At 41.8% G+C, this 16,360-nt stretch overlaps 2 protein-coding genes across 16 annotated transcripts in view; one reads left to right on the top strand and one right to left on the bottom strand.

Moving 5' to 3' along the window:
• The window catches only part of PPFIBP1 (PPFIA binding protein 1), a 207,300-nt gene that overhangs the window by 106,717 nt on the left and 84,223 nt on the right, over nt 1-16,360 (bottom strand). The window lies entirely within an intron of this gene.
• C5H12orf71 (chromosome 5 C12orf71 homolog) lies at nt 7,114-8,936 on the top strand. Its single transcript, XM_010805391.4, has 2 exons — nt 7,114-8,016; nt 8,557-8,936. The coding sequence occupies exons 1-2, from the start codon at nt 7,396-7,398 to the stop codon at nt 8,860-8,862; spliced, it is 927 nt and encodes a 308-aa protein (XP_010803693.2). The 5' UTR covers nt 7,114-7,395; the 3' UTR covers nt 8,863-8,936.

Here is a 16,360-nt window from a genome sequence, read left to right on the forward strand (position 1 = left end):
TTATGTAGTCCAAGTAAATCTATATGTTGGTTTTTGTTTCTGAATTGTATTTGTTTCTGTATTGTAAAACAATACATGAATATGTAAAACCACATTATAGCAGCACAAGATAAATAAAACAAATTTAGGACAGTGATCCTGGGAGATGTGGGGAAAGATGAGGATCAGGGAAGGAATACAAAGGGACTTAAGTTTCATCTGCAACATTTCATTCCTTTTCACAAAAACAATGGGTCAAATATGCCAAAATGTTGACTTGACCAAACTTAGTTGTAAGTATTATAGGTATTAAATCATTGACTATAGTATTATCTGTTATTTTTCAAAAATTTATTTTGACCTAATTTTAGATGTACAGAGAAGCTGCAAATACAGTATCCATGCATCTTCACCATACTTCCCTTAATGTTAACATCTTAGGCATCCATAGTACAATAATCAGACCAGAAATTTAACTTTGGGACAACACCATTAACTAAAATTAAAAACACAATCAAGTCTCCCCAGGTTTCCCACTCATGTCCTTTTCCCACTCTGATAATTGCATCTAGTTACTTCTCTCTAGTCTTCTGCAGTTTCTCAGTCTTTCCTTTCCTTTTATGGCCTTGACACTCATTATTTTGTTGAGTATCTCAAAAACGGAGTGTGTCTGATATTGTCTCATTGTTTGGCTGTGATTACACATTATGGGCAAGACCACCACAAAAATGACGCTGTGTCTTTAGTGTACCATATCACAGGTTTGTGGTATCTTTTTATACTGTCAAAATATTTCATAATTTCAAAAGATGAAAAATCAGCAGCTGTATTAGTCTCGGTTCTCCAGAGAAACAGAACCAATAGTATACATATGAATGTGTATGTATAGGCACACACACACATGAATGACAAAAGAGGCTTAGTATAAGGAATTGGCTCATGCAAGTTAGGAAGTTGAAAAGTCCCAAGGTGTGCCCTCTGCAAGCTGGCGACCCAGAAGAGACAATAGTGCGGGTCCAGTCCAAGTCCAACGGCCTGAGGATCAGGAGAACTGATGATGTAGGTTCCAGTTTGAGTCCAAAGGGAGGAGAAAACCAATGTCCTAGCTCAAAGACAGTCAGGCAGAGAGAGCAAATTCTCCCTTCCTCAGTTTTCTGTTCTATTCAGATTTCAAAGGATTGGAAGCCAACCCAACTAGGCAGGGGCCACCTGCCTTACTGAGTCTACTGACCCCAATGTTAATCTCATCTGGAAGCACCCTCACAGACACACCCAGGATAATGCTGAACCAAATATCTGGGTGCCCTGTGGCCAAGTCAAGTCAACACATAAAATTAACCACAATAGTAGCTTAATTTCTAAGTCAGAAACTTTCCACTTTATATATTTAGGCTCTAAATCCCATCAAGTCAAATGGATTTGAGGAAGCATTCCAATTTTTAAACTTGTCATTATTATTGGCTTCAGTTCTAAAACATTGTAAATTCACCACATACTATCATTTTTAAAACCTCAACAGCTTTATTATAGATGATTCTGCTTCAGGAGAAAAGGTAATGAGCCAGCTATACCATTTAGATAACTGATCCAAGGAAAGGTAGGTCACCAAGTCAAAATAAGGCCCTAGGAAAGAAATGAACATAAGTGGTATTGCTAATGAAGACCCTGAATCCTCTGATTTGTTATCAGAAGTAAAAGCTAAGTCACCTTTTAGAACTGATTACACTCCTCATGTAATCCTAAAAGCATGGCATCCTAAAGATGTGTCGTTACTTCAATGATGCCTTAGGAAAAAATATCAGAATAAATTATGTAATATATAGGGGTGCCCTGGTAGCTCAGACAGTAAAAAATTTGCCTGCAATGCAGGAGACCCAGGTTTGATTCCTGGGTCAGGAAGATCTCCTTGAGAAGGGAATGGCTACCCACTCAAATACTCTGGCCTGGAGAGTAAATAACAAGCAATTAACAGCACTTATCCTTTTTCTGGGGTAGGTGAGAAGGCAAGTTTCAAGAACTTTGAGCTGTATATGAAATGTATATGTACACATATGCATTTAAAATGAAATCTATATGTATACATATATATACAAACACACATATATATACTGAGAGATAGAAAGAGTATACCGAGAAATGGCAGCATGTACAAATATATAAGATTTCAAGTTTTCTCTGATGCTTCCCCTGTGTGAAGCTCTTTTCTCTTCAGGATGATTCTATACTTTAGTAGTTTAGGCTGAGAAATAATTTTTTCCCACTTAAATTTTTATGTTTAGTTCAAAGCATTCCATCTACATGGGTAATGGTATAGCACACAGCTTCTCCCAGAACTTCACTCCAGCTGCATGGAAAGAAAGGAACTCATGAATCCTTTTCTAGGCTCCCAGTGCCCTGGGAGGCAGTCATAGAGTTTTTATGAAAAGCCAGAGCAGAGGAATCCAGATCTCATCATGCCAAAGAGGAAGCTGAATATTTATTTTAAATCTCATTTTAGCCTACTCCAAATGTGGATACCACTGCTTGGGGCCAGTCCTGTGGTCTACGTACTTAGAATACACAGTTCCACTCAAAGGAGTTTCTTACAAGGCACCAGAACACAGGTTTAATTTTGGCCTAAGTCCCAGGAATCTTTCAGGGAGGAGGCAGGTGGTCAGCCTCCCGAGAGACAGGAGTGTGTAGAGAGTAAGAGTACAAGCTCTGGAGCCAGACTGCTTATGTCTGAACCCAGGTTCTAGGGTTTATGGTTTGGAGATGTGGGAAGGGTACATAACTGCTCAGGCCTTGGTTCCTTTGTCTGGGGGTGGTGGTGGTTTAGTCGCTGAGTCATGTCTGACTCTTGGGACCCCATGGACTGAAGCCCACCAGGCTCCTCTGTCCATGGGATTTCCCTGGCAAGAACACTGGAGTGGGTTGCCATTACCTTTTCCAGGGTGCTTTTGTCTGTAAAACAGGGCAACTAACAATGCTTAACTGATTGGGGAGCTGTGAAGATTAAACAATAAGCACATACAAAGTGCTTAGAATAGGACCTGGCATACAGTATGCTAAGTCACTTCAGTCGTTTCCGACTCTGTGCGACCCCATAGACGGAAGCCCACCAGGCTCCCCCGTCCCTGGGATTCTCCAGGCAAGAACACTGGAGTGGGCTGCCATTTCCTTCTCCAATGCATGAAAGTGAAAGTGAAGTCGCTCAGTCGTGTCTGACTCTTAGCGACCCCATGGATTGCAGCCTAACAGGCTCCTCCATCCATGGGATTTTCCAAGCAAGAGTACTGGAGTGGGGTGCCATTGCCTTAAGTGGCCAGTAAATGCTACAGAGGAGGCTGCTCCTGACCTCCCCAGAATTAACCTAGGACCCCAAACACTCATGGAATGTGTGGCATCTGTGGTCACCTGCCATGTGGCTTCTGTAGAGTATAGATGGTGTCTCCCCAATTCCAATTCTGCCTATTTTTCACACCAGGACATCATAACTCCTGAAACAGACTGACCGAAAACAATCTAACAAAACTTAGAAATTTAACCAGTGGGACTGACCAGGTGGCTCAGTGATAAAGAATTCACCTGGCAATGCAGGAGACCTGGGTTCAATCCCTGGGTCGGAAAGATCCCCTGGAGGAGGGCGTGGCTACCCGCTCCAGCATTTTTGCCTGGAGAATCCCATGGACAGAGGAGCCCGGCGGGCTACAGTCTATGGGTCGCAGAGTCGGACAGCGACTAAGCAAGAGCATGAGAAATTTAACCAGTACGACAGCAAAAGCACTGTACTGATACTGAGCAAACATAGCAAAATTAAATATAATCTTGTTAAATGGAAATAAAGAGAAATATGTTTGAAAAAGATCTTTTAGCAACTAATAGATTTCAGTGTGCTCGAGTTCTTTAAGTCAGACCAGTGTTTCTTGGCTTTTTTCCTGTGTGTGTGTGTGTGTGTGTGTGTGTGTGTGTGTTGAAACCTATGCTTCTTTTTGGATAAATATAAAAACCGTATGGTTTCTTTTAATGCTGTTTGTAACTTGAAATTTTTTTAAAATGTGACCAAAAAAAGTTCTAAGCAATATTAATTTAGGAACATGCTTTTTCAACATTGTAAATCAACTATACTTAAGTGAAAAACCAATTTTTTTTTAAAACATAACATGTACTTTTTCCAAGTACATACGCACTCCATTCCTTGGAAACTCTGGGTGGAAGCCCTACTCCCTTCCTGAGAATCACTGATTGACCCAGAAACAGTACTCCACAGCCCCACAGTTTAGACCAGGCTGGCAGTTGCTGTAACTACATTTGTTAAGATGATTCTACTGTTGGAAAGGTTAATTTCTGTTTAGGCTCTGCAACCGACTGACTGCCTTCAATCCTACATGACCCACAGTTGTCCTCAGAATTTGCACATTTGGGAAGCAGACAATGAAAGACTTACTGCCTCCACCCAGAAAGTGCCCCCAGAGATCTCACCAATCCCCTCATAATTCCACGATGCCATTGGGAAGGGGAGGGCAGACCAGGAAGTGCGAGGACCTAGTGAGGTCAGCAGAGGAGGATGACAAGGAAAAGCAAAGCTCCAAGTCTAGAAAAAACCAAGGCACCTCATGTTATTGAAGAGACTGTCAAAGGAGATAATATAGTGAACAAGGACAACAAGGACAGAGATCCAGGTAAGAGAACTGGTGTAAAATAATACAGACAACCTCAGGAATAAGGCCGAAGCCTAGCTGGGAAGCTCAAAGAAGAATACAAAGGTCCTCAACAATGCCTTCCTCCATACGTGTCCACATCCATCTTCACGTTTTTTCCTTCTAACATCGGGAAATAAACAAGTATTATTACAATTAAGCCCCCTGCCCATGCCACGTATCCCACCCTTACTCTCCGAAAGCAGCAGCCAACCTTTTAAGTTTTGAAACTGTCCCTCAGTACTGACTGTGCCCCTCTTCTGTATTTGGGCAGTGGGTGCAGAAACTAAGCTGACCCCTGCCTCCTCCCTCACTTTCTCACTCAGACACAGATGAAGTAAAGTCTAGGCCCACTGTTACCACCTCGTCTCCTCCCATCCATTTCTCAACCCAGGGCAAACCTACTGCTCCTATTCTCATGAAAGCCAACCAATAACATTCATGCTGTGCCAAATGCACTGGAAGTTTTGTTTTGTTTGCTTGTTTTCATCATGTTGAGCATTCAGTATACTTTGAGTTAACCAGAAGAATGCCTAATAAATGAAACCACTACCTGAGTATGTGCTCACAGGATAAAAACCAAGTTCCCTAACAGGGGTGGAAGGCTTTCCATGATCTTGGTGACCCTGTTTAGCACTTCATGCTTCAGCTCCACCCCACGCCTGGCTGTTTCTCACCTGGGAGTCCCTGCTCACGTGTCCCGTCTGCTTGTAAGGTCCTCTACCCCAATTACTCCCTCCTTTTCAGCTAACTTCCACACCCCACTAAATACTGAGATCAGAGGGAATCTCCTCTGAAAGGCTTCTCCTGATGCCCCCTCCTGGATCTCCACACTGGCAGCACAAGGTACCACCTTCTGTTCTCCCATGACATTAGTTTTAAGTTCTGCTGCTGCAGTTACCATTCTGTCCTATAAAAGGCTGTTTATGTCCATTTCACCAAACAGGTTCTAAATTCCCTCAAGACAGGAACCATCCTGCGCACCGACATGACAAGAGGAAAGGAACTGTCATGGCATTTGTCCTTCTGCCATCGAGAGGGAGTCTCATCAGCTGAGTTGATGAGGGGATGGGATATTTTGGGAGCAAGGCACTGGTTCCTATAGCTTTCAATTCCTTCCTTCTCTCTTCCCACACTTCTGACTACAACTCGGGTCCTTCTGTTACCATGGTAACCAACAGTCCCAGAACACAGACTTCTGGCAGTTGGACTTTTAGCTACTGAGACTCAGGACCTGAAGGATTTTTCAAGTCCCCAGTTTATGGCTCAGGAGTTGGCAGCACCCCTCTCATGTGGGCAGCCACCAGGGCAGAACATTACCGAGACTACAACAGGTGCATGCATGTGCGCATGTGTATTCCTACCCTCTCCCCCGGTTTCTACGGGACATCATAGACAAAGTGCCATCAGATGGTGGAAGGATGCGCAACTAAATGCCTATACCTTTCTGGGAAGCAACTTGGTATCAACCATTAGGAGCCTTTAATACATTTGTGGTCTTTGATCGACTAAACCCACCTACAAAAACATAAAGGGAGACACAAAGATTTATTAACAAAGGGTTTTACTGCAGATGTGTCTATTAAAGACAATAACTAAGTCATTAATAATAAAGTGGTTAAAATAGACAGAATAGCCATATACATGTTTAATGTAGGTTGTGCCATCAGTTCAGTCAGTTCAGTTGCCCAGTCGTGTCCAACTCTTGGCAACCCCATGGACTGCAGCACGCCAGGCATCCCTGTCCATTACCAACTCCCAGAGCTTGCTCAAATTCGTGTCTATCAAGTCGGTGATGCCATCCAATCATCCCATCCTCTGTCGTCCCCTTCTCTTCCTGCCTTCAATTTTTCCCAGTATCAGGGTGAGTCAGTTTTCCAGTGAGTCAGTTCTTTGCATCATGTGGCCAAAGTATTGGAGCTTCAGCATCAGTCCTTCCAATGAATATTCAGGACTGATTTCCTTTAGGATAGACTGGTTTGATCTCCTTGCAGTCCAGTCTGCCTGCAGTGCAGGAGACCTGGGTTCAATCCCTGGGTTGGGAAGATTCCCTCGAAAGGGGAAAGACTACCTACTCCAGTATTCTGGCCTGGAAAATTCCATGGACTGTATAGTCCTCAGGGTCGCAAAGAGTCGAACAGGACTGAGCTACTTTCATTGTCACTTTCAGGTTGTGCCATAAAATATAATAATCTCAGTTTCAACTGATATGACTTTCATATCTACATATACACATGACAGTACATATATATATACACATATATAATTGTATACACATAAGTACATATAAATAAAAAGAAAAGATTATAAGGAAATCCACCAAAATGTTTTCATGATGATTATCATTATCTCTGGACAGGGGAATCACAAGCATATTTGTTTTTATCTTCATACTTTTTTATATTTTTCAAATTTTACAGCATGATCATTTTTCTTTTATGATACAAGTTTTTTCAACTGTAGTAATAGATGATAGGAGGCATCCAGTGAAGATGCTTAGTGGAGAGGGTTGTATTGAGCAGGTTTTTAAAGGGAGAGGGCCTCTTTTGTTCTTCATTGGAGATTGTAAAACAGATGAACTTCTCTCAGAGTGGGATAGTTCCAAATAGAAAAGAGAACGGATAATGTTATTGGGTAAGTACCATATTACCCTCCTCTTCTCCCCAATCCCACTTAGATTTTCTCTTTTGAAGATCCCTGGGATGAGGGAGACCTGAGATTTGAGCCTTCGAACTCCATGGTGCACTCATTCTCCAGCAGCTCTGAATCAAACCTGAGTCTCTCTGTGGGCTATTTCCCCTGTGAGGACACCCTCTCCTGTGAGGACACCCTCTCCTGTGAAGACTCGTCTTCTGAAGGTCCTTCAATGCACTTTGTCCCTCCTATCCAAGGGTCATGGCGGACTGAAAACACAGGGAGGCTCCTAGCGAGACGAGACCAAATACAAGATGACCCAGAGCAGTTCTGCAAACTCAGCATCACCCTGGCCTGGGATGTTGACATGGCCTCTAACAATTCAGACTCGACCACTAACTGTGACCTAAGTGGAGACAACAAAGACAAGCACCCCAAAGAGAAGACACAGTTGACTCTCAGCAAACTGGATGGTCTTGTGCAAAAGCTTGAGAAATTTCTAGAGAACCAGAAAGATGACAAAGATGATGACTCTGTGTTCCCTGAATCTGCTCAGGAGGAAGACTCCCAGCTGCCTAGCAGCTCCCTTCCAGGTATGGCTCAGGTTAGTCATCAAGAATATGGTAGCTGTCAAGACTTGGCCAAGTTCAACCCACTAGAAAATGAAGATGTCAACCAGTTTCCACAGATTCATCCAAGGCTTCAGAACCAGGAGCTTGCTAAGGTGAGCAGAGAAGTGCCTCACAGGCAAGCACAGGACGGGCCTGGTAGAGGGTCCAGGTGGGAACGCATGGAGCATTACTTCCCACTATAGAAGGGACAGAGCAGAGGTGAAGGCAAAACACCGAGGAGCCCTGAGAGAGAAGAGGGTAGGAATGTAAAGACAACGATTATGACCAAAATACGAGTGTGTATGTGTGTGTAAATATTAATGAGTACTGAAATTGAGCATATGTAGCTGGGTTGTGTATTAGTCATTCAGTCACGTCTGACTCTTTGTGACTCCCATGGACTGTAGCCTGCCAGGCTCCTCTGTCCATGGGATTTTTTAGGTAAGAATACTAGAATAGTGGGTAGCCATTCCCTTCAACAGGGGATCTTCCTGACCCAGGGATTAAACCCAGGTCTCCTGCACTGCAGGCAGATTCTTTACCATCTGATCCACTAGGGAAGCCAGTTAAAGGATCTGAGCTCCCTACATGGACAAATACTGACTCCACTGTCGTCCAGGTTACACAATATCTAACACTCGTCTTCTTGGCAGATAATAAGCAAGGCAACTGGCAGCCAAGGCACAGATATTGCAGAGATCTCCTCAGTCTTACCAGGTCCACCAGAGAAGGAGGACACTCACTCCAGCACAGGAGCCCTCTCGTGTCTGAACTTCAGGTGGGTCTTCCGCTGGCTAAGGCCCCAAGTCCGCTCCTCACTTTTGGGGAGAGAGGATCCCAAGGAGGCCAATGAGCGCCCCCGTGAACTGGCACGAAAGAAAAGATTCTCTTACAGAAGCAAGAGAATCCAACCTCAAGAATCCTTCGAATTAGGACACCCCATACCACCAGATTTTTAAACTTTTTGATAGTCCCTATTCTACAATCCCCACAAGTTGTTTTTCCCAATAAACAAAATATATATTCTTTTAAAGAATTTATTTATGTATTTTTGGCTGCCCTGAGTCTTCATTGCTTTACAAGGGCTTTCTATAGTTGTGGTGAGTGGGGGCTTTTCACTGCGGTGGCTTCTCTTGTTTCAGAGCATGGGCTCTAGGGAACACAGGCTTCAGTAATTGCTGCATGTAGGCTCAGTAGTTGTGCTTCATGGAGTCTAAGGGCACAGTCTCAATAGCTTAGTTGCCCAGCAGTTATGTGGGATTTTCCCAGGCCAGGAATCAAACCAATGTCCCTTGTATTGCAAAGTGGATTCTTAACCACTAGGGTACCAGGGAAGCCCTCCAGCTGACTTATTATTTAAGAGATAAAGCCATGTAAACACATGACTATAAAGGGTTATGGCAAGTAAGAGTATGCACATGGTCCATACTGAATACTAAGTAACCAATTCAACAAGAGTAGGTTGATTTTAAAAGGTTTCATATATGAGGTTCTTTGAGTCACAGATATGGTTAGTCTAAAATGGAGGACTTTATAAATTGGCATGGAGTTCAAGTATGCAATCCTGGCAGGTTATACATGACAGACACTGGCTAGGATGTTGTCCCAGGAAAGAGAATACCATGGGAAACAAAGAAATAAAAAAATAGTGCATTTTTAGCAATCCATGCCCATGGTTACACCCTGAGTCTCTGCACAGCCGACTCCTCACTTTATCTACCTCTGAGAAAATTTCCCATTCAATTAGCTCACCTGAATGCCCTCCTTCACCTTCAGCTGCTCCCTGACTTCACCAAGACTTTGAGTTCATTACCCCATGAATTTCATTCACTTCCTTCCAGGAGCAGACTTTGCCCCTCCTTCCCAAGCCATGGCACATCCACCACATCCACGGGCACTGACAATGACTGCCCTTTTCTTTTCCCAGATCTTTTAATCTACACTCTCCAAATTCCCCACTAGAACAACAGTCTTCCTTCTCTCACAAGAGCCAACACACAAACACAGAATTACCTTCTCTACTTTCAGGAGGATTCCCACAATGCCTTCTCAAGACCCACAATGCCTGAGGCACTCGTCCTTAGAGACACTGCTCCAGGGTTGCTAAGAGGCCAAAAGTGATTCTTCCAGTTGACACGGTCAACTTTACGTAAGCTGTCCCCCAGTCCCCACCTTCACACCATGACTTGTATGTTTCAGCTCTCTTGATATGACTATTTTACCTATAGACTCTGACTTCTTGAAGACAAGCACCAGGTTTTGGTTCTTCTGCAAGATCTTAACAGAGTCTGCTATAGAGTGCTGTATCTCTATATAATCATTTTAAGATCTGAAGATATTCTATTTCTCTTTTTTCCTACATAATCATAATGTTTTTAAAAAATGAAATACAATAGCTTAGACTTGCTATTCCTTAAGTTAAAAAAGTTACTGGTCAGCAGGATTAAGAGTAGAAAAAGAGGGTTGTGGGAGATAGGAAGAAGAGAAAATAGCAATCCGCAGAAGGTCAGCTAGGTGGTGACCTACAGACTGAAAAAACTAAAGCCAGAAGAATTTAGCAACTATTATTAATTTGATGGAGAAGGCAATGGCACCCCACTCCAGTACTCTTGCCTGGAAAATCCCATGGACGGAGGAGCCTGGTAGGCTGCAGTCCATGGGGTCACTAAGTCGGACATAACTGAGCAACTTCACTTTCACTTTTCGCTTTCATGCATTGGAGAAGGAAATGGCAACCCACTCCAGTGTTCTTGCCTGGAGGATCCCAGGGATGGGGGAGCCTGGTGGGCTGCTGTTTATGGGGTCACACAGAGTTGGACATGATTGAAGTGACTTAGCAACATTAATTTCAAAATTTAATTCAACAAATATACATGGAGCCTTATTGTTGCTTTAGATGAGACACTAGAATACACCTAAAAGAAAGATGACAACTCCTACCATCATGGAACTTGTAACCAGTCTTACTGTCTGCTCAATTCTTTATTAAATAAGTCAACCTCTAAGAAAAACTCACCCCAAGTGAACTACTGTAAGATTGCCCACATTAATAAGAAGCCCTGTTCATTCGTAAGATTTCCAACATATTAGTGTTTATTCCCAACATATTAGTGTTTATTCCAATAATTAGTGTTGTATAAACCTGTTTGAAAAGTATGAACCCACCTCTATGACTCAATGTACTTTACAAGCCTTTATAACAAATATTCTTTATAAAAAATTGCAATTCCAAATATTCTTTGAGATTGTTCTGCTACATCTTAGAAAGTGAGTCAAAGTGTTTAAAAACAGGAAATATTTCAGTACCTCCTAATTTATTATAGTGTCAAATATGCTATGAAGCTCTTAGTTGCATGCCAAACCAGGACCAGGTTCTCTGCTCTGTGTTGTATCCAAGGACTGGGGCTGGAGGAGACTACTACAAGGCTAGAGTACTGAGAGCAAATTTGGCATGGTCATGGAGAGACTCTTACAGTCATGGAGAGACTCCATGCAGAAACCTCAAGACTCTAGGAGAATGACTGTGCTTGCCAGGCAATGTGCTCATCTACTTTCTTCAAGTGAACTTCGTCTTGTGATAAGGCTCAGATGCTTGAATTAGCAAGGTTTTGCCTTATTCATATTCTAGACTCTGTAACAACACAGTAATACAATCCAGCATGCAGGGTAAGAAATTATCAAACAAATGTAAGGAGTATTCAGCTGTCTCCAAACACAGAATTAGGATTGGTTAAAGTAAATTTCACAGACCACCTCATACCACCTCATGCCACACCAATTTCTCACTCAGCAAGATCTAAACAAGAGAAAAATGTATGTGATCATACCATACCAGCAAAGTAGGGGCAAATCATTTTCCAAACTTCAAGAACATGACATGAAAATGCTCAAAAGGAGCATGGGGTCCAAGGTCTACCTGATCACAAAACAATGTCCAAAATCCTCTTACAAAACAATGAAAAGAAAAACAAAGCAAATAATAAATGAATTCATAGAGTTCTGGTAATGACCCCAGTATTCAAGAATAGTTTTGTCTAGGCAGGAGGGATAGTTAACAAGCTTCAAAAATAGGTCTTTTCATCATGAACTGCAAACAAGAGAACTGATACTGGGTACTCGCTAATCTCAAGATGGATGGGGGGTGGGTTTCAATTGCAATGTCCAGAGTCAATCTTTTCCTGCTTCCTCTTACTACCTCAACAAAGAGAACAACACTTTGCTTTCAAAAGTGAAATGAGATCCTCATCAGATAACACCAAGTCACTGAGTGAGCTGGTCATGAGCAGGGTAGGTATAAAAGCTTTAGGATAATTCTTGAAAGAATTCTAAGTCTAGATCAAGGAATCTCCCCTCCTAAACAATTTCTGTTTACTATCTACCTTTCACAGGAATTTCATGGTTGAGATGCCCATTTGATTTCAACTAACGTGCCTTTAAAGAACTATTATGGCATAAAGAATATTTTCAGATAGGAGGGCAGACATGAAATATCTTTTCAGATTGTGGCCGTTGAATGAAAATTCATCTCATTATCAATTGAATGCTCTCAGTCTAGAAGGAAATCAGAAAGGTGATTTGTTTTGCTGTTCTTCATCTGTACCAACAAAGATTTATTATTTTAAGGGCAAATCCCCCAAACTAAAAGACACACCTTTCTCTCTCTCTCTCTTTCCTAGAACTTTCTTCCTATACATCTACTCACAAAATAAAACACTTCTGACACGGAAAGTAATAATACGTGTTTGGATGGTTGTTTTTGAATTTCACTTTTGTCAGCTCCTCTGCCACCTGTCTTTGGGGTCTAGATTTTTTCCAAACAGGGATGGGGGTAAAAAGGAGAAATTTTCTTTAGTAAAGGAACTTTCAAAAATTCAGTTACTACCATATTGAAACCACCAACCTGGTCACTGATTCATATAACGATCTAAGATGAATGTTAAAAACACTGGATGAATGACTGAGTGTCGGGGAACAAGATACGCACATGCTCCTGAAGAACTACCCCACAGCTCACTTATTAAGGGGATTGGGTACCTGTACAATGAGAGGTCCAGTGAACACCAACTTAATCCAGTGATTAACTCTCACATACGTTCTAAAGAGAAGCGGTGTATTCTTCCTAGCACTGTTGAATCTGAATCTAGTCATTAGGAAACCAACACTCAGATGAACCCGGATTGAAAGACACACTTTGAGACAAATGTTTTAGACTTTTCAAACATGTTAATGTCATGAAATACAAAACAAGAACAAACAAAAAAAGGAGGGAGACAAGATAATTCAAAAAAGACAAAAAGAGGTCTGACAACCAATTGCTATTTACCATCCTTATTGAATCCTCCAAAGCTACAAAACTATGATAAAATATATTTTTTAATCATTGGAGAAATCTGAATGGGGGCTATATATTATGAACTGCTTTCAAGCAGTTCAGGAAAAAAAAATACAAAACAGAGAACGTGAAAACAAAGATGGAGTTAAAAAAAAAACTCCAGTAAGTAGGGAATCCAGATCTCTGTTATTAAAGTATCATATTTGCTGTGCCTGTGTGATGTGTTAGTTGCTCATCATGTCCGACTCTTTGCAACCCCATGGATTGTAGACCACCAGGCTCCTCTGTCCATGGGATTCTCCAGGCAAGTATACTGGAGTGGGTTTCCATTTCCTTTTCCAGAGGATCTTCCTGACCCAGGGATCGAACCCCACGTCTCCTGCATTACAGGCAGATTCTTTATCATCTGAGTTATTAGTGATAGTAACATCTTAAAGATGTGCATATTTAAATCATTAATATTTTTCACTCTAAGCAAAACTTAGGTATTGGTTTAATTTCTCAAGTGATATAAACTGGGCAATTTTTTAATGTGGATTCATTCATCTGACACTTGCCTTTGAATTCACTACTGGCCACAAGGAATTTACAGTCTCATAGGCTAATAAATATTCATCCCCTAAGTCCCTCTAACTGTAAAAAGACAAACTGGAACAGTTGAAGAAGATTAGCATCTAGGCATTTTTCAAAAACATTGCAAATTTGAGGAGTTTATTTAGCTTTTGTAAGAATGATGTTTGTCCAATGTAGACCCAGGCTTTCTGCCTTCAAATTATCACAAATTTTGGGACTTCCCTGGCAGTCCAGTGGTTAAGACTTCACCTTCCAAAGCTGGGGGTGTGTGTTCTATCTCTGGTTGGCGAGCTAAGATCCCACATGCCTGATGGCCAAAAGACCAACATAAAGCAGAAGCAATATTGTAACAAGTTCAATAAAGATTTTAAGAAATGGTCCACATTAAAAAAATCTTTTAAAAATTATCTTAAATTTTAAGGTCTGGATAGCTCATGTTTACTCTCCAAAGAACTTCTTGAGCATTTTCCATGTTTCTCACAGATCAAGAAGAGCTTGCCACTTATAATACTATAATAACAATTCCTACAAACTGCTGTGACATTTCATTTTGAGTGGTGCTATATTCTTCTGCTTCTTCCAATGTAAGAAGCAACATAAGCCTAAAGTCACTGTATAATGCATTGAACATCCTGAGTGACTTTAGAGAGCAAAAGAGAGGGCTACCATAGTCTTTCTTAATTAACCTTTTATGGAACATACTTTTCATATGATTAAAGTTTAGATGTTCTCTTAAACAAATGCACATATTCATATATAAACACTTTGCAAACAACTGAGAAAGTTCAGAGACTCCCTAAACCCTACACATTCAGCTTCACAACCAAGTTCTTAAGTAAAACTTGCTGGCTTCGAGTCCCAGGTCCCCCACTTATTTGTGGTAGATCCTGGGAAAGTTACTTAAATTCTCTGGGCTTTCCATTTGCTCTATAAAATGAGACACTAATAGTACTCACCTCAAAGTGCTGCAGTAAGGATTAAGTAAAAGTGCCTGACACCTAGTAAATGTTGACAAATTTTAGCAGCTGCTCTTGCTGTCTTGTATTTCCTTTGTTTTAAAACTGTGCGTGGCTCCTAATGACTACAGCATGAAGTCCATGCCATTACGTTTCTTTACAGCAGATTATGCTGCGCTTTCCCAGTCTTAGTTGACAATGCTCCTCCCTCAGCCCTGCATTCCCCGCACTACTTGTCCCTGTACTTATTCCTGCTGTTGCTCCCTGTACTTCCCTGCCTCAGTGCCTTTGTTCACAAGGTTCCCTCCCCTTGGAACCGCTCTAACCACGCTCTTCCTTCAGTCCACCCTGCCACCTACCTACTCCCAAATGCACCCTTTAAGGCTCACATTAAATCCAAGCTCTCCTATGGAACTGAGCAGGTTGAAAATAAGCCTCACCTTCTTTTGTGCGACCATCACTACCTGCAGTAAAGTAAGTGTATAATTTATCCTGTTTTACAGAAATGTGCTTCCACATTTTTCATCCCACTAGACAAAGTCCCTGGGTTCTGCTTATCTTTTTTATGCGTCAAAGCCCCTGGCCCAGTTTCTAATACATAGTAGCTCCACGATAAATATTTGGAATATTTGAAATGGTTAATCTGCAGGAAATAATTGAAACAGATAATATCTGAAATTGAATGTAATTTCCGCACACATAAAATTTCACTTGCTTCTACTTTAATCAAGCCCAGTCCCTGGGTGTTTATATGGGGGGCTGTGGAGTGTGGCCGAGTGTAGGTGTTCCCTGAGTGGAAAACCTCAGTTCTGTACAACAGACAAAGCTACTTAATAAAAAGGCAGCCACAGCTTTTTACTTGCCTTAGTAGAAACTGAGGTCTAGCCTCTCCTTTTTATTTTAAAGACATTTCAAAGCTTCCTGTTTTCTCTAGATCAGGGGTTCTCAACCTCTAGCCTGAGGACCGGTACCTCTCTTCAGATCAGCAGAAGCATTAGATTAGAAATCAAGTACACAATAAAAGTAATACACTTGAATCATCCCCAAACCACCCCTCACCCCACCCCCTGCTCCCTGGAAAAGTTCTCTTTCACCAAATTAGTCCCTGGTTCGAGAAAGTCCTGTAGAACAGGAGCACTGTTCTACATAATATTTAGATACACTGACTCATTCAAATATGTTTACTGAACATTAACATGTGAGTCTACTTAGGGAGAGACTGGTATCTTGCCAGACATAGCACAGGGGCTGTGTTTGAGCTAGGGCTGAAAGGAAGAGCTGGGTGAAGGAGCAGGCAAAACTATGCAACGACTGTAACTTCTAAAGGCATGGCTGGGTTCCAGTGATGGGTCCAGTTTAGCTTGAGCATGGGTGCAATGGTAAGAGACTGAAGTCTGAGGTAGAGGGATGGAGCCAGGTCACTAAGGAGCTTTGAATTGGTTCTTAGGGGAGAATGGAGTTCTTGAAGCAACAGACTGACATGATCAAATCCATGTCCTAGAGAGAGGTTTTTAATAACAGCAGTGTGGGAGCGAGGTTAAAGTGGAGAGAAGTCGGTATCAGGAATATTAGAAAAAAAAATGCTGCCAGCCTAGC

The sequence above is a fragment of the Bos taurus genome, chromosome 5, assembly GCF_002263795.3.
Source record: "Bos taurus isolate L1 Dominette 01449 registration number 42190680 breed Hereford chromosome 5, ARS-UCD2.0, whole genome shotgun sequence".
NCBI classification, from domain to species: Eukaryota; Metazoa; Chordata; class Mammalia; order Artiodactyla; family Bovidae; genus Bos; species Bos taurus.